The sequence below is a fragment of the Trichomycterus rosablanca genome, chromosome 16, assembly GCF_030014385.1.
Source record: "Trichomycterus rosablanca isolate fTriRos1 chromosome 16, fTriRos1.hap1, whole genome shotgun sequence".
Lineage (NCBI taxonomy): Eukaryota > Metazoa > Chordata > Actinopteri > Siluriformes > Trichomycteridae > Trichomycterus > Trichomycterus rosablanca.
Genome location: NC_086003.1, coordinates 27,762,495 through 27,785,553, shown reverse-complemented (window position 1 = coordinate 27,785,553; position 23,059 = coordinate 27,762,495). Strand labels below are relative to the sequence as shown.

General features: G+C 43.3%; 1 protein-coding gene across 5 annotated transcripts in view; it reads left to right on the top strand.

Annotated features, from left to right (window-relative positions):
• Positions 1-23,059, top strand: part of gria4b (glutamate receptor, ionotropic, AMPA 4b) — a 134,570-nt gene that overhangs the window by 54,843 nt on the left and 56,668 nt on the right. For all 5 annotated transcript variants that reach the window (XM_063011792.1, XM_063011791.1, XM_063011793.1 and 2 more), the window contains exons 3-4: positions 16,283-16,522; positions 21,855-22,039. In XM_063011792.1, coding sequence (XP_062867862.1) covers positions 16,283-16,522; positions 21,855-22,039 — 425 coding nt within the window. The remainder of the gene's footprint in view (positions 1-16,282; positions 16,523-21,854; positions 22,040-23,059) is intronic.

Sequence of the window (23,059 nt, the reverse complement as noted above, 5' to 3'; positions counted from 1 at the left end):
GCATTGGATATGTTATAGGAGCGATACCCTGGCATACCCTGGTGTTTATGTGTTTAAGACAGCATTGGATATGTTACAGGAGTGATACCCTGGCATACCCTGGCATTTATGTGTTTGAGAGAGCATTGGATATGATATAGGAGTGATACCCTGGCATACCTTGGCATTTATGTGTTTGAGAGAGCATTGGATATGATATAGGAGTGATACCCTGGCATTTATGTGTTTAAGACAGCATTGGATATGATATAGGAGTGATACCCTGGCATACCCGGGCATTTATGTGTTTAAGAAAGCATTGGATATGTTATAGGAGTTATACCCTGGCACACCCTGGCATTTATGTGTTTAAGAAAGCATTGGATATGATATAGGAGTGATACCCTGGCACAGCCTGGCATTTATGTGTTTAAGAAAGCATTGGATATGTTATAGGAGCGATACCCTGGTATACCCTGGCATTTATGTGTTTCAGAAAGCATTGGATATGTTATAGGAGTGATACCCTGGCATACCCTGGCATTTATGTGTTTAAGAGAGCATTGGATATGTTATAGGAGCGATACCCTGGCATTTATGTGTTTAAGAAAGCATTGGATATGTTATAGGAGCGATACCCTGGCATACCCTGGCATTTATGTGTTTAAGAAAGCATTGGATATGTTATAGGAGCGATACCCTGGCATACCCTGGCGTTTATGTGTTTGAGAAAGCATTGGATATGATATAGGAGTGATACCCTGGCATACCCTGGCATTTATGTGTTTGAGAAAGCATTGGATATGTTATAGGAGTGATACCCTGGCATACCCTGGAATTTATGTGTTTAAGAGAGCATTGGATATGATATAGGAGTGATACCCTGGCGTTTATGTGTTTAAGAGAGCATTGGATATGATATAGGAGTGATACCCTGGCATTGATGTGTTTAAGAAAGCATTGGATATGTTATAGGAGCGATACCCTGGCATACCCTGGCGTTTATGTGTTTGAGAAAGCATTGGATATGATATAGGAGTGATACCCTGGCATACCCTGGAATTTATGTGTTTAAGAGAGCATTGGATATGATATAGGAGTGATACCCTGGCATTGATGTGTTTAAGAGAGCATTGGATATGATATAGGAGTGATACCCTGGCATTGATGTGTTTAAGAGAGCATTGGATATGATATAGGAGTGATACCCTGGCATACCCTGGCATTTATGTGTTTGAGAAAGCATTGGATATGTTATAGGAGTGATACCCTGGCATACCCTGGAATTTATGTGTTTAAGAGAGCATTGGATATGATATAGGAGTGATACCCTGGCATTGATGTGTTTAAGAGAGCATTGGATATGATATAGGAGTGATACCCTGGCATTGATGTGTTTAAGAGAGCATTGGATATGATATAGGAGTGATACCCTGGCATTGATGTGTTTAAGAGAGCATTGGATATGATATAGGAGTGATACCTTGGCATACCCTGGCGTTTATGTGTTTGAGAGAGCATTGGATATGTTATAGGAGTTATACCCTGGCATACCCTGGCATTTATGTGTTTAAGAGAGCATTGGATATGATATAGGAGTGATACCCTGGCATTGATGTGTTTAAGAGAGCATTGGATATGATATAGGAGTGATACCCTGGCATTTATGTGTTTCAGAAAGCATTGGATATGTTATAGGAGTGATACCCTGGCATACCCTGGCATTTATGTGTTTAAGACAGCATTGGATATGTTATAGGAGCGATACCCTGGCATACCCTGGCATTTATGTGTTTAAGAAAGCATTGGATATGTTATAGGAGCGATACCCTGGCATACCCTGGAATTTATGTGTTTAAGAGAGCATTGGATATGATATAGGAGTGATACCCTGGCGTTTATGTGTTTGAGAAAGCATTGGATATGATATAGGAGTGATACCCTGGCATACCCTGGCATTTATGTGTTTGAGAAAGCATTGGATATGTTATAGGAGTGATACCCTGGCATACCCTGGAATTTATGTGTTTAAGAGAGCATTGGATATGATATAGGAGTGATACCCTGGCGTTTATGTGTTTAAGAGAGCATTGGATATGATATAGGAGTGATACCCTGGCATTGATGTGTTTAAGAAAGCATTGGATATGTTATAGGAGCGATACCCTGGCATACCCTGGAATTTATGTGTTTAAGAGAGCATTGGATATGATATAGGAGTGATACCCTGGCATACCCTGGAATTTATGTGTTTAAGAGAGCATTGGATATGATATAGGAGTGATACCCTGGCATTGATGTGTTTAAGAGAGCATTGGATATGATATAGGAGTGATACCCTGGCATACCCTGGCATTTATGTGTTTGAGAAAGCATTGGATATGTTATAGGAGTGATACCCTGGCATACCCTGGCATTGATGTGTTTAAGAGAGCATTGGATATGATATAGGAGTGATACCCTGGCATTGATGTGTTTAAGAGAGCATTGGATATGATATAGGAGTGATACCCTGGCATTGATGTGTTTAAGAGAGCATTGGATATGATATAGGAGTGATACCCTGGCATTGATGTGTTTAAGAGAGCATTGGATATGATATAGGAGTGATACCTTGGCATACCCTGGCGTTTATGTGTTTGAGAGAGCATTGGATATGTTATAGGAGTGATACCCTGGCATACCCTGGCATTTATGTGTTTAAGAGAGCATTGGATATGATATAGGAGTGATACCCTGGCATTGATGTGTTTAAGAGAGCATTGGATATGATATAGGAGTGATACCCTGGCATTGATGTGTTTAAGAGAGCATTGGATATGATATAGGAGTGATACCCTGGCATTGATGTGTTTAAGAGAGCATTGGATATGATATAGGAGTGATACCCTGGCATACCCTGGCGTTTATGTGTTTGAGAGAGCATTGGATATGATATAGGAGTGATACCCTGGCATTGATGTGTTTAAGAGAGCATTGGATATGTTGAAGGACGTGTGTAAGAAGTGTGTGAACAGTGTTGAGATCTGTGAGTCAGCGCCCTGTAGAAAACGATGTCGCTTCTCCAGCGCTGACGGAGAAATAAAAAGCGCCCGCGCCAACACTTCCGCTCCGCTCATCCTGAGAGGGCATGAACGTGTGGCGTCTGATTACAAAGCCAAACGTCGCCGCCCTGATGAAGCGCTGGTTCCTGCAATCAGAAGCGGCGCACACGTTTATACTAATGAAAAGATCAGCTGATGAGCGCTTGTACCGGGTTCAACCGTCTAATTAGCCTTTTATCATCCCGGGCGCTAATTAAACCAGATATTAAAACAACCTCAGATATTTTATTTACCGGGTTGCTGTTTAATGGCGCTGTTCTGTACGTGTAATAACGGTGACCTTTAACCTCACCGGGACCTTTATCAGGTTCATCTAACTTGGGACGCCCCTCTTACTAAATTCATTCCGTTTCTAACAGGTGTAATAAATTATGTAAAGCAAATTACACCAATCAGCCATAACATTAAAACCACCTCCTTGTTTCTACACTCACTGTCCATTTAATCAGCTCCACTTACCATATAAAAGGACTTTGTAGTTCTACAATTACTGACTGTAGTCCATCTGTTTCTCTGCATGCTTTGTTATCTCCTTTCACCCTGTTCTTCAATGGTCAGGACCCCCACAGGACCACCACAGAGCAGGTATTATTTGGGTGGTGGATCATTCTCAGCACTGCAGTGACACTGACATGGTGGTGGTGTGTTAGTGTGTGTTGTGCTGGTATGAGTGGATCAGACACAGCAGCGCTGCTGGAGTTTTTATATACCGTGTCCACTCACAGTCCACTCTATTAGACACTCCTACCTGGTTGGTCCACCTTGTAGATGTAAAGTCAGAGACGATCGCTCATCTATTGCTGCTGTTTGAGTCGGTCATCTTCTAGACCTTCATCAGTGGTCACAGGACGCTGCCCACGGGGCGCTGTTGGCTGGATATTTTGGGTTTGTGGACTATTTTCAGTCCAGCAGTGACAGCGAGGTGTTTAAAAACTCCAGCAGCGCTGCTGTGTCTGATCCACTCATACCAGCACAACACACACTAACACACCACCACCATGTCAGTGTCACTGCAGTGCTGAGAATGATCCACCACCTAAATAATACCTGCTCTGTGGTGGTCCAGTGGGGGTCCTGACCATTGAAGAACAGCATGAAAGGGGGCACGTAGAGAAACAGATGGACTACAGTCAGTAATTGTAGAACTACAAAGTGCATGGTAAGTGGAGCTGATAAAATGGACAGTGAGTGTAGAAACAAGGAGGTGGTTTTAATGTTATGGCCGATCAGTTTCAACTTTGCAGCAACAGTTTAGGGAAGGCCCTTTCTAGTTCCAGCATGACTATCCCTGTACACAAAGCAAAATCTATAAAGGCATTAAAAGCACAGACCCCTGACCTCAGTCACACTCAACAGCTTTGAAATGAACTGGACTTAGGGTACTGGACTAGTAATCGAAAGGTCGCTGATTCAAGCCCTGCCACTGCCAGCACTTTTGGGCCCTTGAGCAAGGCCCCTAACCTAGACAGCATTCTGTCACAGGACTGTAAATCGCTTTGGATAAAAACGTCTGCTAAAAAAAAGGTAAAAGGTTTTTTGGGTGGCGCATGGGCGGCACGGTGGCTCGGTGGGTAGCACCGTCGCCTCACAGCAAGAAGGTCCTGGGTTCGATCCCCAGGTGGGGCGGTCTGCGTCCGGTTTCCTCCGGGAGCTCCGGTTTCCTCCCACAGTCCAAAAACATGCAGTCAGATTAATTGGAGGCACTGAATTACCCTGTAGGTGAATAAGAGTGTGTGTGTGTGTGTGTGTGCCCTGCGATGGACTGGCGCCCCGTCCAGGGTATTACTGTGTGCCTTGCACCCATTGAAAAGCTGGGATAGGCTCCAGCACCCCCACGCTACCCTGACTGGATAAGCGGTTAAGAAAGTGAGTGAGTGGGTGGCGCATTGGCATGCCAGCTGGTAAGGGTTGGCGTGTGTAGATTCCCTTAATGCCAGTGCAGGATTCATCTGGGCATTCAGGTTTGCTCTTATCTTATCTACCTCCCTGAAACATTCAGAAGGTGGATTGGCTGTCCTGTATTTCACCTTGGTATGAATGAGTACGTGAGTGAAAGAGGGATCTGGTGAGTGTTTGGCGCCCCTGATGCTTTCTGTTAAGTGATACCCATTTAATCTGTCACACTCTCATCTTCTCGGTTATTTGTTCTGCGCAGTCGGAGTCGGCTGCACTCCCACTCCCACTCCCACTCCCACAGATCACGTCCTGGTGGAGACGCTTGTGTGTAAACTGGCACTGCTGGTTCTGCTGGTGCTGACTGTGAGAGGAAACTGGAAGCTCTGGGCTGAGATGAACATGATGATGATGGGGGATTTGTGGGGGGGCAACAATAGGGCTGATGTGTACAGGTGTTGCTATGATTCATTAATGTCTTTCCAACACGCACACACACACACACACACACACACACACACATTCTCACTCCTCTCACTGATAATGGCTGTGATGAGAAATTCTCCAAATGTCACCGACAGTGTTGGTTTATTAATTTCATTGTCGCATTAGTCACTCGGAACGTCTGAATCTCTGAACGTCTGAATCTCTGAATCTCTGAACGTCTGAACGTCTGAATCTGAACGTCTGAATCTCTGAACGTCTGAATCTCTGAACGTCTGAATCTCTGAACGTCTGAATCTTTGAACGTCTGAATCTCTGAACGTCTGAATCTGAATCTCTGAACGTCTGAATCTCTGAACCTCTGAACCTCTGAACGTCTGAACGTCTGAATCTCTGAACACCTGAATCTCTGAACGTCTGAACCTCTGAACGTCTGAATCTCTGAACGTCTGAATCTCTGAACGTCTGAATCTGAATCTCTGAACGTCTGAATCTCTGAACGTCTGAATCTCTGAACGTCTGAATCTGAATCTCTGAACGTCTGAATCTCTGAACGTCTGAACCTCTGAACGTCTGAATCTCTGAACACCTGAATCTCTGAACGTCTGAACCTCTGAACGTCTGAATCTCCGAACGTCTGAATCTCCGAACGTCTGAATCTCTGAACGTCTGAACCTTTGAACGTCTGAGTCTGAATCTCTGAACGTCGGAACGTCTGGATCTCTGAACGTCTGGATCTCTGAACGTCTGAACCTCTGAACGTCTGAACCTCTGAACGTCTGAGTCTGAATCTCGGAACGTCTGAATCTCTGAACGTCTGAATCTCGGCTGAACGTAGAAAGATGTGAAACTCGTCAACTTTTATTTTACTTAAATTCTGAACACTTTCACTATACAGTAACTTGTAATAACAGAACATTAGAGCTTCCATCAGCTATCATGCTGTCGAAACAGCTCTGACCCGCTGAGACATGGACTTTACAAGACATCTGTGGTATCAGACGTCTGAGACATGGACTCCAGACATGGACTTGGCATGGACATGAACTTTACGAGACGTCTGAGACATGGACTCCACAAAACGTCTGTGGTATCAGACATCTCAGACATGGACTTCATGAGACGTCTGAGACATGGACTCCACGAGACGTTTGTGGTATCAGACGTCTGAGACATGGACTTCACTAGATGTTTGTGTTATCAGGCGTCTGAGACATAAGCTCTATGACATGTCTGAGACATGGACTCCACAAAATGTCTGGTATCAGACATCTGAGAAATGGACTCCACGAGACGTCTGAGACATGGACTCCACAAAACGTCTGTGGTATCAGACATCTGAGACATGGACTCCATGAGACGTCTGAGACATGGACTCCACAAGACGTTTGTGGTATCAGACGTCTGAGACATGGACTCCACGAAACGTCTGAGACATGGACTCTACGAGACGTCTGAGACTTGATGATATCTACAAGATTTGTTGACCAGTCGACATTATTGTTGGACGAGTTGGCATGGGTACTTTGACGCACTTTGTACGCTAAGGGTCTGATGCAATCAAGGTTTCTTGGCGTAAAATGAGCGCAGGGTGAAGCCTGGTCCTTCATTTCCTGTCCCGGGGGAGATGCGATGCGATGCGGGCGAGGTGGGCGAGGCTGTCAGCATCGACGGTGCGTGAAGCGAAAAGCTAACTCAGCTCCTCAGCATTTCATGCTTCACACACAAACAGCTTCATCTCACTCATTCACGTCACGTTCAGCACGCCATCACATCCACTGACCATGGACAGGCGGGGGAAGCGTGTGTGTGTGTGTGTGGGGGGGTGTAAATCATCCAGTTAACTCCTGCTGCAGTCAGACGGATCAGTCAGGTAAAACACGCCCGTACAAACATCATCCGCTCAAGTAAATCAACCAGATTCATTCATTCATTCATTCAGCTTCTCTAACCACTTTATCCTGGTCAGGGTCGTGGTGGGTCCCTGCCCTGAAACATTAGAATCACAATGAACCAGGGTCACTGGGTGAAAATAAACAGCAAACCAGCAAGAGTCCATTTCACTCACTCACTTACTCATTCACTCACTTACTCACTCATATACACCAATCAGCCATAGCATTAAAACCACCTCCTTGTTTCTACACTCACTGTCCATTTTATCAGCTCCACTTACCATATAGAAGCACTTTATAGTTCTACAATTACTGACTGTAGTCCATCTGTTTCTCTACATACTTTTTAACCTGCTTTCCCCCTGTTCTTCAATGGTCAGGACCCCCACAGGACCACCACAGAGCAGGTATTATTTAGGTGGTGGATCATTCTCAGCACTGCAGTGACACTGACATGGTGGTGGTGTGTTAGTGTGTGCTGTGCTGGTATGAGTGGATCAGACACAGCAGTGCTGCTGAAGTTTTTAAACCCCTCACTGTCACTGCTGGACTGAGAATAGTCAAACAACCAAAAATATCCAGACAACAGCGCCCCGTCCTGTGACCACTGATGAAGGTCTAGAAGATGATCGACTCAAACAGCAGCAACAGATGAGCGATCGTCTCTGACTTTACATCTACAAGGTGGACCAACTAGGTAGGAGTGTCTAATAGAGTGGACAGTGAGTGGACACGGTGTTTAAAAACTCCAGCAGCGCTGCTGTGTCTGATCCACTCATACCAGCAAAACACACACTAACACACCTCTGCTCTGTGTGGGTCCTGACCATTGAAGAACAGAATTAAAGGAGGTTAAAAAGATGTAGAGTATGTAAAGATGTACAGATGAACTACAGTCAGTAATTGTAGAACTACAAAGTGCTTGTATATGGTAAGTGGAGCTGATAAAATGGACAGTGAGTGTAGAAACAAGGAGGTGGTTTTAATGTTATGGCTGATCAGTGTATACACTCAGTCGCTTACTCTCTCACTCATTTATACATGTACTTATTCACTCAGTCACTTAATCACTCATTCACTCATTTATTCACTCACACGCTCACTCACTCACTAATACACTCTCTTACTCATCCACTCACACACTCACTCACTCTCTCACTTACTCACCCACTCATCCACTCACTGGATTAGTGTCCAACTGTATAAAAATATTTAAACTAAAAGTAATTCTGTTATTGCTTTTGAAAGCGGTGTTTTTAGTCACTGTTTACCTTTATATTTAAATAGAATCAGTTTAAATTTTTTTTAGGCACAGTGAGTCCAGTTTGTGTGTGTTTTATAACCTAGACTAGATTTGAGCCGGTATTATTTAATCTGAGTGACGTTTGGAGCCAGTATGTATATGTACTGTAGTGTGAGTAGATGATTTTATTTACATCAGGCTGATTAAACACGGATCAGACGTGTTAAGCAGGACCAGCACGGATTTACACATTGATCCAGCACTGGGTTGAATGGTACCATGTCTGTATGGGGGTCAGTGCCAGTTTGTACCAGGGCAGAATGGATCATGTCGATTATTTAGCTGTGTGATCAATAGTAATACAGATGATTATTTTTAGATTCTTTTAGTACCGCGTGTGAATACAAATGCGAAACACGTTCCCATAATGTCGATGACCCTGGGCTGTGTGCCTCACCGACGCCGTGGCCCCTTTAAAAAGGTCAGACTGACCCGAGCAGAGGCGAGCTGCTGCTTTTGGACTGGGGTGGGGGGGTGGGTTTAGCTGACGGCTGTGTTGTTAACATGATTGCTTCTTTGATTGCTACGAGCGGCGTGCATGTCCCCTTTAGCGCCCCTTTCTCCCTTCGGGAATGGTGGTGATTTGGCCGTACACCCCCCTCCTGGGCAGACAGAGGAAGATAAAAGATGCTGCTGAAAAAAACTATAACGAAATGGTGGCAGGAGGGGAATTGCATCAGGCTGCTCGCTGCTCCCTCCATAATGGAAGCTGCACAGATCTGCTGTAACAGAAACGTCACTCATGGATGTTTCAGTGATGCTAGTGGATCTGGGATGGATTTTTCTGTCCCTGTTTAAGCAGAGGTCATAACGTCGCTTCCTAAAATAAGCACGGTCAATCAGTAACAGGGGCAGGACAAAATAATGGAAACCTTCTATACTGTATATACACTGATCACCATAACATTAAAACCACCTCCTTATTTCTACACTCACTGTCCATTTTATCAGCTCCACTTACCATATAGAAGCACTTTGTAGTTCTACAATTACTGACTGTAGTCCATCTGTCTCTCTGCATACTTTTTTAACCTGCTTTCATGCTGTTCTTCAATGGTCAGGACCCCCACAGGACCACCACAGAGCAGGTATTATTTAGGTGGTGGATCATTCTCAGCACTGCAGTGACACTGACATGGTGGTGGTGTGTTAGTGTGTGTTGTGCTGGTATGAGTGGATCAGACCATACCGTGTCCACTCACTGTCCACTCTATTAGACACTCCTACCTAGTTGGTCCACCTTGTAGATGTAAAGTCAGAGACGATCGCTCATCTATTGCTGCTGTTTGAGTCGGTCATCTTCTAGACCTTCATCAGTGGTCACAGGACGCTGCCCACGGGGCGCTGTTGGCTGGATATTTTTGGTTGGTGGACGATTCTCAGTCCAGCAGTGACAGTGAGGTGCTCCCCACATGCATCAGGCCGCCCATGACCCTGTCGCCGGTTTACCACTGTTCCTTCCTTGGACCTCTTTTGATAGATACTGACCACTGCAGACCGGGAACACCCCACAAGAGCTGCAGTTTTGGAGATGCTCTGACCCAGTCGTCCAGCCATCACAATCTGGCCCTCGTCAAACTCGCTCTAATCCTCACGCTCGCCCATTTTTCCTTCTTCTAACATCAACTTTGAGGATAAAATGTTCACTTGCTGCCTAATATATCCCACCTACTAACAGGTGCTGTGATGAAGAGATAATCAGTGTTATTCACTTCACCTGTCAGTGGTCATAATGTTATGCCTGGTTAGTGTGTATATGTGAATACGTGTGTGTCTGTATGGACCTAAAATTACACAGACACAAACTGAGCAGGACTTTTTTCATGCGCTTTGTATAAATTGCATGAAGCATCTCGAGGCTCTCGTGTGATTGCTGTGTAATTTCTGTGTTTTAAAAAAACAGCACACAGCTCATGAAGAAGCGAGACAAAGGCAGCGTTTTCTAATTCTTCTCGTGTTGAGTAACGATAAGAGGGCTCCGGAATGACAGACAGAGAAAAAAAGCCTCCTGCTTATCCCGGTGCAGAGCGTCGACTGTGGAAATGAGGTGAAATTGAAGGAGTTTGGCGTGAAAAGGCGTCTGAGAGGCGCAGCACTCGCTCGTACACTTCACCAGACTGGATGTGAGGAGGCTCGAGTGTGACAGTTCTGACCCACTTCAACAGGATGAGAGTCGCTGCGGCGGTGAACCCGCGCGGATCTGCCGAACACGGCTTTATTTTTATTGGACGGTACCGGTTGGGGAGGGGGGCACGGAGGTGAGAAAGCGCAACGTAAAGCGGCGCTGTGGGACCCCAGTCTGTGTTTATTTATTTATTTATTAGGAATTACACAAGATTCATCATTCACCAGTCACAGACAATCTCCAGTTTACCTCAGTTAAACGTCTTTGTACAGTCGGAGGAAATTGCAGCTCCAAAGCAAACTTCACAAAGGACCCTGACCGCTCCACATGGGAATCAAACCCAGTACATAATCAAACCCACCCTGTACATAATTATTGCACCTAATTATTGATTATCACAGCTGAAATTTAATCTGGCAAAATGTTCTGGATTTAATCTGGATTCCAGTAAATAGAAGCTTAAAAGGCAAATCTTTATAAATGTATTATTCACTCTCATCTCATTCATTTTCTTAACCGCTTATCCAATCAGGGTCGCTGGGGGTGCTGGGGCCTATCCCAGCTTTTCAATGGGCGCAAGGCACACAGTAACACCCTGGACGGGGCGCCAGTCCATCACAGGGCGGGCACACATACACATACACACTCTACACACACACATTCACATTCAGTTTTTGGACTGTGGGAGGAAACCGGAGCACCCAGAGGAAACCCACTCGGACACGGGGAGAACATGCAAACTCCGCACAGAAAGGACCCAGACCGCCCCACCTGGGGATCGAACCCAGGACCTTCTTGTCGCCTCACAGCAAGAAGGTCCTGGGTTCGATCCACTGGCCAAAGGTTTGAAACACCCTGGACAGGTCACTAGTCCATCACAGGCAAACACACACACACATATACGCACACACACCTAGGGGGAATTTACTACCTCCAATTATCCTGACTGCACGTCTTTGGACTCTGGGAGGAAACCGGAGCGCCCGGAGGAAACCCACACAGACACGGGAAGAACATGCAAACTCCACACAGAAAGGACCCATACCGCCCCACCTGGGATTCGAACTCAGGACCTTCTTGCTGTAGGCAAGAAAGCAGATCTGTAAACAAGCAATGATAATTTAAATGATTTAGTATTGGAGCGGCATGGCACAGCAAGGAAGGTCATGGGTTCGATTCCAAAGGTGGAGCAGTCTGGGTTCTTTCTGTGTGGAGTTTGCATGTTCTCCCCATGTCTGCTGGGGTTTCCTCCCACAGTCCAAAAATATGCAGTCATGTTAACTGGAGCTATTGGGAACTGCCCTAAATTTGAATGTGTGTGTGTGTGTGTGTGTGTGTGTGTGTGTGTGTGTGTGTCTGCCCTACACAGACAGACTGGCTACGTTTGAGCGCCATTGTGAGATGCAGGAGTCAGTGCGCTCTCAGTTCAGGTCCCAAACCCAGATAAAAATAGGAGTGTTGCATCAGGAAGGGAACCTGGCGTATAAACTCTGCCAGTCTGGTATGTAAACCAGTGTGATCCCACTGTGGCGACCCTTAAACACGAGAGCAGCCGAACAAAACACGTCAGCTTCTGTGGAGCTGATGTAAACCTGCAGCAATACGAGAGCGATTCAGCGTTTACCGCAATAACAGTTTCATTTTCTAACAACACAACATCACTGTTACACTGAGAATCTGATTACACACAGCACTCACTCATCCGAGCGCTTCCCTCATCTCGCTTTTACATGTTCTTCTGCAAAAGCTCATTACGCTCTCTGTCAGGACAGGCAGATAAAAACCCTCCATTCAGGGCAGGCAAACAGGCTGGGGAGGGGCGGCGTACATGGCTGCTTATACTAGTCCTAAGTGAGTGTGAAACATTTACATTTTAGGCATGAATCTTACAGTGAACAGACTAGGCAAGTGAGTTAAGGGCCTTGTGCAAGGGCCCAACAGTGGCAAGCTGCTTTTTAACCTGCTTTCACCCTGTTCTTCAATGGTCAGGACCCCCACAGGACCACCACAGAGCAGGTATTATTTAGGTGGTGGATCATTCTCAGCACTGCAGTGACACTGACATGGTGGTGGTGTGTTAGTGTGTGTTGTGCTGGTATGAGTGGATCAGACACAGCAGCGCTGCTGGAGTTTTTTTAACACCGTGTCCACTCACTGTCCACTCTATTAGACACTCCTACCTAGTCGGTCCACCTTGTAGATGTAAAGTCAGAGACGATCGCTCATCTATTGCTGCTGTTTGAGTCGGTCATCTTTTAGACCTTCATCAGTGGTCACAGGACGCTGCCCACGGGGCGCTGTTGGCTGGATATTTTTGGTTGGTGGACTATTCTTAGTCCAGCAGGGACAGTGAGGTGTTTAAAAACTCCAGCAGCGCTGCTGTGTCTGATCCACTCATACCAGCAAAACACACACTAACACACCACCACCATGTCAGTGTCACTGCAGTGCTGAGAATGATCCACCACCTAAATAATACCTGCTCTGTGGGGGTCCTGTGGGGGTCCTGACCATTGAAGAACAGGGTGAAGGCAGGCTACAAAGTGCTTCTATATGGTAAGTGGAGCTGATAAAATGGACAGTGAGTGTAGAAACAAGGAGGTGGTTTTAATGTTATGGTTGATCGGTGTATATATATATATATATATATGGGTTTCAGCGGGTCCGGTTTTCCCAGGATCACTGGGCACAATGTGGGAACACACCCTGGACTTTCTCAGCCACGGTCTCAGCCAATTATGTCTGTTTGTATGACCCGACTGGCTGATAGCTCAGCTGGAGATTCGTATCATGGATCGAAGCGTTAGTGGGTGCCTGAACAATGTCTATGTGTGTATTTTATTTCATATTGTTAAAAATGTCACAGTAAATGTACAGACTAAGAGTTTTTTTGAGTGTGTATTTGGACTAAAAGACTGAAAACATCAATGGAGTACAAGTGCATGTACGCATTTCCCAGTTTAGCTAACTGGAAGCCTGGTCTTGCACCACTGGAAGCTTTTACTGTAATGACTGTGAGAGTAGTATGTAATTTATGACACGGCGGTTGTCATCCTTGTGAAAAGCTTTTTCAAGCTGTCAATATGAAAGAAATCTTAATTACAGTGTAAACCAAGCCTAGTGTGTAGTGTGTGTATAATCCACCTCCTGCACCCTCCTCCATCCAGATGTAAGATCAGGGATAATGGAGACGCCCCTCCTGCCACGGCCACATTTATGGAGCCTTTATTTAAACAACAATAGGACGAGCGTAATGATGTATCATAATTTTAGATGCACGTGAGTGTCAATCAGCGTCGCCTAAACAAAAGTCTCACCAGCTGGACCTGCATTCAGCTACAGGGAACAACTATAGAAAACGTTCAGTATAGATTCCAGATTATACAGATTATAGCTGCGTACTCGGGATGAGCGGTTGATTGTAGAGACTTTTGCACATGGAAGACAGTTTAGACACAATTAGAAAGCGTTACATGTGGGGTGCATGTCGAAAGGTTGGCACCGTTGGGCCCTTGAGCAATGCCCTTAATTTAACTTGCTTGAATCGTATATGGCTAAGATGTAAATGGCTTCAGGTAAACGTGGTCGATAAAAGCTGTAAACGTTCTCTCTTTTATATCCACGTGTAGTAAAAAGTTTACATACAGCTGTATGTACGTCAGGCTCAGGATTTCAGTTTTTACTACAACTGCTTATTATTATTATTATTATTATTATTATTAATAATAATTATTATTATTATTAATAATTATTATTATTAATTATTATTATTATTATTATTATTATTAATTAGTATTATTATTATTATTATTATTAATTATTATTATTATTATTGTTACTATTATTATCCTTATTATTATTATTACTATTATTATTTTTGTTATTATTATTACTATTAATATTACTATTATTATTATTGTTATTTTTATTATTATTATTATTATTATTATTGTTTTTTATTATTATTATTGTTGTTATTATTATTACTATTAATATTATTATTGTTGTTTATTATTAGTATTATTATTATTAATTATTATTATTATTGTTACTATTCTTATTCTTATTATTATTATTATTATTATTACTGTTAATATTACTATTATTATTATTATTATTATTATTATTATTATTATTATTGATGGTGATGTAATTGAATGATTGAAATGCATCTTTCAATTTTGGTTGTGTAGTGTGTAGTGTTGTTGCCTCACAGTGAGAAGGTCCTGGGTTCAATTCCCAGGTGGAGCAGTCCAGAATCCTTTCTGTGTGGAGTTTGCATGTTCTCTTCATGTGTGTGTGGGAGGGGGGCATTGTTAAACTATAATAGTGTAGTGATGTTTATTGTATTAAATGAATTGAGCGTTTTTGAATGTTGAGGCCGAACACACATAGTTGTGTAGAAGAGCGAGTGCAGTGAAGTGCTGAGATTTGAGGATGAAATTGCCGCTGTTGTATTTTAAATGCAGGATTTAACGTCTCTCTCAGCGTCTCTAAATATTTTATCAGACTCGTAATAAATTTCACAAGCCAGACCTGACGTGTGGAAATGTTACGGACGTGTAGAATGGATGGATCTCCAGCCCTGGGCACCGGGGCTTTAATTAATTTCTTAGGGTCCTGCTAACACACACACACACACACACACACACACACACTCCCTCTCTCTCTCTCAGTTCAATTCTAATGTTTAAACTTGTATTGCCAAAGCTTTGATGAAAATAAAATGTGCTTAACAAAAGATACAATAAAACTAACAACAACAAAAACACTGTTAGCACTAATAATAATAGTAATAACAACAATAATATAATAGACAACAGCAAAACTCCCATTATCATTAATAATTCTACCACTAGTCATCATAAATAATAATAATAATAATAATAATAATAATAATAATAATAATAACAAACTAATGTTAATGATGATAATGTCAATGATAATAATAATAATAATATTAATAATAATAATAATAATAACAAAATAATAATAGCAAAATTATAACAATAATAATAATAACAAAATAATAATGCTAATAATATTATTAATAATAATAATAATAACAAAATAATAATGCTAATAATAATAATAAAAAATAATAATGATATCAAAATAATAATAATAATGATAATAATAATGATAATGATAATAGTAATAATAAAATAATAATAATAATAATAATACAAATAATAATAATGATAATGATAATAGTAATAATAAAATAATAATAATAATAATAATAATACAAATAATAATAATGATAATGATAATTATAATAGTAATAATAATAATAAAATATTAATAATAACAAAATAATAATGATAATAAAATTTTAATATTTATAATAACAATAACATAAAATAACATTGATAATAATAATAATAATAATAATAATAATAATAATGAAATATTAATCATAATAATAATAAGAAGAATAACAAACTAATATAATAATCATACAGATTAAACTGTCAGCGTGTGCTCGTGGTTCTGTATATCTGATCTCTCTCTCTATGTGTGTGTGTTTGTTTTACAGTCTGTTCGCAGTACTCCAGGGGTGTGTTCGCCATCTTCGGACTGTACGACAAGCGCTCCGTACACACGCTGACGTCATTCTGCGGGGCGCTGCACATCTCCCTGATCACGCCCAGCTTCCCCATCGAGGGGGAGAGTCAGTTCGTCCTGCAGCTCCGACCGTCCATACGAGGCGCTCTGCTCAGCATCCTCGACCACTACGACTGGAACCGATTTGTCTTCCTCTACGATACAGATCGGGGTGAGACGGATACACACACACACACACACACACACACACACATGAACAGTGAGGTCAGAAGTTTAACTTCACTTGGAAGGATGTTGTGATAGTTGAGTGATTTTAATCATTTCTGCAGCTGTTTCTGTGACTGAACGGTCAGTACACCTACTTCTCTGTCCCTTAGTCCCTCTCTGTCCAGTTTATGAACTTGAGTTACTAATTCCTGGTCAGTAATGAGTGACCACGCCTAATGACCCATATAAAAAGGGCACCAGTCACACAGTATGTGAAACACTGATCTCTATACAAAGATTAGGAAGAAACATTTATCCTGACAGATAAACATAATCCAGGAAGCACCAAAACCAGTTCTGAATTAAAATAGAATCTGTTATGTATTAGAAGCTGCTAAAACACAGATGTGGACAGATCATGTCCACAGCCAAGCAAGCTTTATACACCGACCAGGCATAACATTATGACCACTGACAGGTGAAGTGAAAAACACTGATCATCTCTTCATCATGGCACCTGTTAGTGGGGGGATATATTAGGCAGCAAGTGAACATTTTATCCTCAAAGTTGGTGTTAGAAGCAGGAAAAATGGGCGAGTGTGAGGATCTGAGCCAGTTTGACGAGGGCCAGATTGTGATGGCTATACGACAGATTGTGATGGCAACTCTCGTGGGGTGTTCCCGGTCTGCAGTGGTCAGTATCTATCAAAAGAGGTCCAAGGAAGGAACAGTGGTAAACCGGTGACAGGGTCATGGGCGGCCAAGTCTCACTGATGCACGTGTGGTCCGATCCAACAGACGAGCTACTGTAGCTCAAATTCCTGAAGAAGTTAATGCTGATTCTGATAGAAAGGTGTCAGCATACACAGAGCAGCACAGTTTGTTGCATATGGGTCAGCAAAAGGGGGACCAACACAATATTAGTGGTCATAATGTTATGCCTGGTCGGTGTATCTCTATAGGTTTAAATAGGGGAAAAACCCAACCCAGAATCCACACCTAAAAGCTCAGCTGAGGATTGGCTGGAGAGAGAAAATGCAGGTCAACCTTTAACACACTGACCACAAAGCCTGCTTGACTGAGAGCAAACTAATTATAGGTGAACACACTAACAGTCCAGTTCATCTCTAATGTTTTGGATTGACTTGAGGTCAGGGCTCTGTTAAGGCCAGTCATCAATCAGTCTGTTTTACCACCGTCTTATCCTGGTCAGGGTTGCGGTGGGTCCAATTCATTGGGCAAAAGGCAGGAAACACCCTGAACAGGTTGTGTTGGAAATCCATCACAGGTTACACACAAACACACACACACACACACACACACACACTTGGGACAATTCTAGTAGCTTCAATCAACTTGATGGCACTTCTTTGTACTGTGAGAGGAAACCAGAGCACCTGGAGGAATCCCACACAGTCACGGGGAGAACATGCATACTCCACACAGAAAGGACCCGGACCGTTCCCCCGGGGAATCGAACCCAGGACCTTCTTGCTGTGAGGCCACCCCCACAACGACTCCCGATTACAAGAGGTCGAGTGGTGTAGTGTGAACTGGCATTCTGCAGAATGACAGTGCCAGTACGGTCCGTTTCAGTGCCAGTACGGTCCGTTTCAGTGCCAGTACGGTCCGTTTCAGTGCCAGCGTTCCTCTATGGAAGCCGCCAGGCTGTGTGCTGACAGTCACCTGTTAGTTTGTTTTTGTACAGCACAGTTTCACACCATAACATCCTGACCAGCATCAGTCTTCATACAGTAGACAATGTGAGCATCGATCAGTCCTGCGGCGTTTACCAGCTTTGCCGGCGTGAAATGATGGACGTCTCCGAGTCGGGTTCCTACATCCTGCTGCTGTTTTATTAATAGACGAGGCTGCTGCGGTTTTATCCAGACCTCCCAGTCCCCTACCAGCGCTTCCGCAGAGAAGAATCACAGCCTTGTCTTCGCCCTCATCTCTTCTCTTTCCTCTCCATCAGCGTCTTTTCTTCTCCCTTCCTCCGGCCCGCCGTGCCACACTGCTACACTGGCACGTCTCCCACCGGAGACTGCGGGCTTGTGCTTGGACATGTTTTTAAAGCGCCTCTCTTCCTGTGAGAGTCTGGCGGATGAGCTACTGATACATCCTACTTTATCCTCGTCTGTCATCGCCGACTGTGGCTTTTGTGTAGGCTTACACTCCGTAAACAACTCGCTCACACACACACACACACACACAGTGAGATCTAACTAGTTGTCACAGTACTTTAAGTCGCTTTGGATAAAAGTGTCTGCAATATGTCGAAATGTACATAAAGTCTTTATTTGTCATATATACACCGATCAGCCATAACATATAGAAGCACTTTGTAGTTCTACAATTATTGACTGTAGTCCATCTGTTTCTCTACATGATTTATGCTGTTCTTTAATGGTCAGGACCCCCACAGGACCACCACAGAGCAGGTATTATTTAGGTGGTGGATCATTCTCAGCACTGCAGTGACACTGACATGGTGGTGGTGTGTTAGTGTGTGTTGTGCTGGTATGAGTGGATCAGACACAGCAGCGCTGCTGGAGTTTTTAAATACCGTGTCCACTCACTGTCCACTCTATTAGACACTCCTACCTAGTCAGAGACGATCGCTCATCTGTTGCTGCTGTTTGAGTCGGTCATCTTCTAGACCTTCATCAGTGGTCACAGGACGCTGCCCACGGGGCGCTGTTGGCAGGATATTTTTGGTTGGTGGACTATTCTCAGTCCAGCAGTGACAGTGAGGTGTTTAAAAACTCCAGCAGCGCTGCTGTGTCTGATCCACTCATACCAGCACAACACACACTAACACACCACCATGTCAGTGTCACTGCAGTGCTGAGAATGATCCACCACCTAAATAATACCTGCTCTGTGGTGGTCCTGTGAGAGTCCTGACCATTGAAGAACAGAGTAAAAGCAGGTTAAAAATGTATGTAAAGAAACAGATGGACTACAGTCAGTAATTGTAGAACTACAAAGTGCTTCTATATGGTAAGTGGAGCTGATAAAATGGACAGTGAGTGTAGAAACAAGGAGGTGGTTTTAATGTTATGGCTGATTGGTGTATATATACACGTGTACAGTACAACGAAATTCTTTTTTGGCATATCCCAGCTGGGGTCCCTGGACCAGAGAGGGTTAAGGGCCTTTCTCAAGGGCCCAAACGTGGCTAAATGGCAGAACTGGGATTCAAACTCTCAACCTTTTTATTGATAGCCCAAAGCTTTACCCACTGTCCTACCACTGTACAATTTAATGTTAATATTAAACACGGTATCACTTATTAGCAGTGAATTCTGGCTGGACTGTCGCATTACGTCTACATTTAGGCTGAACAGCGGCAGCGAACACGCCCGCCTCCCGAATGCCGAATGGCACGGATGCCAGATTACGCACAGGTTAACCCACTAATTAGGAAAGTGAAAGGGAGATGGTGCCAAATCCTGATTGTGACCATAAGGGTTGATATTACACGGACATCTGCTCGTTCCGGAGTCAAGTGGCCCTCGGAGAGCGTCAGCGTCCCTCTCCAGCAGATAGATTAACATATCTAACATCCACCCCTGTGTGAGTGGAGCATGCAGCCGTGCGTCAGGTTGGAAATAAGATCTGGCAACGTGGAGCGCTCTCACAGCCACGGTATCACCTCCGATCTGGGAGAACATGCAGATCCTTCTGCTGGCTGCTTTAACTTAACGAACTCACAGTTAGTAGTGGTGTCACACCTCTGGGTGTTGTGCTATTTCAGGGTTTTTTCACTCAGTCATGAGCTGATGTGAAACGAGAGTAGAGAATATTTGTAGCGTTAAGGCGCTACATGCTAGTTTAGCTTAATAATGCTAGTTGCACTATAGCCCCAGCCACCAGGATTGAATCTCTTGCTGTTTATATGAGCTTTGACTCATTTTCTGCTTCTCTCGTCTGCATTAGTCTCTTTTATATAATAAAACACACAGATTATAACACACCACCGCCTGAACTGCACAATCTCCAGACAGAGGAGTGTGTTCAGTATTAGACTGCTGTCTCTGTCCTGCTCTACAAACAGGCTGAGAAAGTATTTTGTACCCCAGACAGTCAGACTGTTTAACAGCACACAACGGCTGGGACGTTAAACTAAAACTATATATATATATATACACTGATCAGCCATAACATTAAAACCACCTCCTTGTTTCTACACTCACTGTCCATTTTATCAGCTCCACTTACCATATAAAAGCACTTTGTAGTTCTACCAGTGGCGGCTGCTGGTCTTTCAAAGAGGGGAAGCTCATTGTCGGCTTACATCATAAAATTTGTAAATTTATTTATACATAAATTCTGCCCTCCGTTCCTTTTCAAGAAAATGGCCTGTGATCCTATCGTACCAAGTAGGCGTCTTTTCCAGGGACTTGACCAGTGAGTGTCCTGAAACAAATACTATGAGTGTGTTTTATTTACACAATGAACAATGGAAATGGTCAAGTAATTTCACCAAGCAAATTCCAAGAAATGGGTTGCAGTTTGTCTTTCGACTTCACTCGCAAAATCCGCGATGGGACTGAAGCTCCCAGTGATTAAGTGACGGTGTAGATCTCAAAATAGCTGTCAATCAAAACGGGATTCAGCCTTTCGACTGATCCTCCAATCATCTTGCAGAAGCTCCGCATGCAGACCTGCCCACAGCCCCATTCACCCCCAGAGACGCTCAGCGTCCGGGGGCGGGACAAAATCGTGGCATTTATCCAATGACCGGTGAGTTTCGAAGCAATGAAAAAAACCGTTCCATGCAGTTCCATTGACGTGAATAGACGCTTCTACGGGCAAATGCATTGATGCTACGGGAATGTATGAGAAGTTCGAGTCAGTCGATTTGTGATAAGTAGCTGATTCTGAACGAACTCGTCTTCGAGATGAACGTGTTCTAACGCATTTGTAGTCAATTAAATGTCAACACAACTACATATTTTACCATTTAATTTTTGACATTTTAAAGGAAGCTGAGCTTCCCTTGCAGTCTTAGAGAAATTGCCACTGAGTTCTACAATTCTACAGGGTGAAAGCAGGTTAAAGAAGTATGTAGAGAAACAGATGGACTACAGTCAGTAATTGTAGAGCTACAAAGTGCTTCTATATGGTAAGTGGAGCTGATAGAATGGACAGTGAGTGTAGAAACAAGGAGGTGGTTTTAATGTTATGGCTGATCTGTGTATATATATCTATCTAAAACATTTCAGTAGGTGAACATGGCCACTACATGACCAAAAGTATTAGGACGCCTGACCATGAGCTTGTTATGCTGAGGTTTGGTTTCTGATGAAATATTTTCTCTTTCTCTGTAGGATATTCCATCTTGCAAGCCATCATGGAAAAGGCGGGTCAGAACGGCTGGCAGGTCAGCGCCATCTGTGTGGAAAACTTTAATGATGCCAATTACAGACAGCTCCTGGAGGACCTGGACCGCCGGCAGGAGAAAACGTTCGTTATAGATCTGGAACCTGAGAGACTCACCAACATGCTGGAGCAGGTAGAGCTCAGATTTATACACTACACTGGTGTATTTACAGTTAGTAACATGTGGTACTTAAGGTCAGAAAATAACATTTTATTTATTGTACCCCAACCACTTATAGAAAAACCACACTGATACTGGCAATGCCAGTCACCACATCAACAGATTTTTGTAAAATAGAAATGCAATCGGGTGGTTGGATACGACTAGATTGAGAGGAAAATTGGGGAAAAAATGCAAAAAAGAAAAGTGGTGGCGGTAAAACACCTAGCACACCAGAACCGACATCTAGAACTCATGAGTTTGAATCTCAGCTCTGTAACCACCAGGCCAGGTGCCTACATGGAAAATGATTGGCTCCTTTGGGATTCCTCATAACTGATGCAATTACGACCTCTGCTGGCTGATTAATGGTGCCTGCACAGAGACGAGGGATAATGGGATCAGGGTGTGACTCTCCATATGTGAGACAGAGCCCCATGTGAACTCGGACTGGCGTGTTGAACTGGAGGTTTGCAGCAGCGGAGAGAAAGCGAAATGCAATCGGGTGATTGAATACGACTAGTTTGGGGGGATAATTTGGAAAAAATGCCAAACAAAGAAGAAAAGTCCCTGTATGACTACTTTTATAAGACCATGGTGTCTCCATGTTGCAAAAGTCTAAACTAAATAGTGCAAGGAACACGAGAAGCTCAGAAATGTGGTCAGCAATACAAAGTGTAGCGTCTGTAACGAAACAGTGAAATTAACCCATTAAACAACCACAAACGTTCCTGTTTTAGTTTGTTCTTTTTAATCGTACATCCCAAAGTCTGGAACAATCCTGAGATCTAAACGAACCTCATGGTTTTACGTCAATTAAAAATGTCATTTGTCCCCACCTGTATAATAATGCAATCGCAAATCAATTTCTTCAGGCATGACAGCCGATCTTACATAATTACCTTTCAGAATAACTTCCTGTCCTGTCCCGTCGAGTCCCGGTGTATTTATAGTTCCTCAGTAACGGCCTTTGTTACTACCGCTAATTAAAAG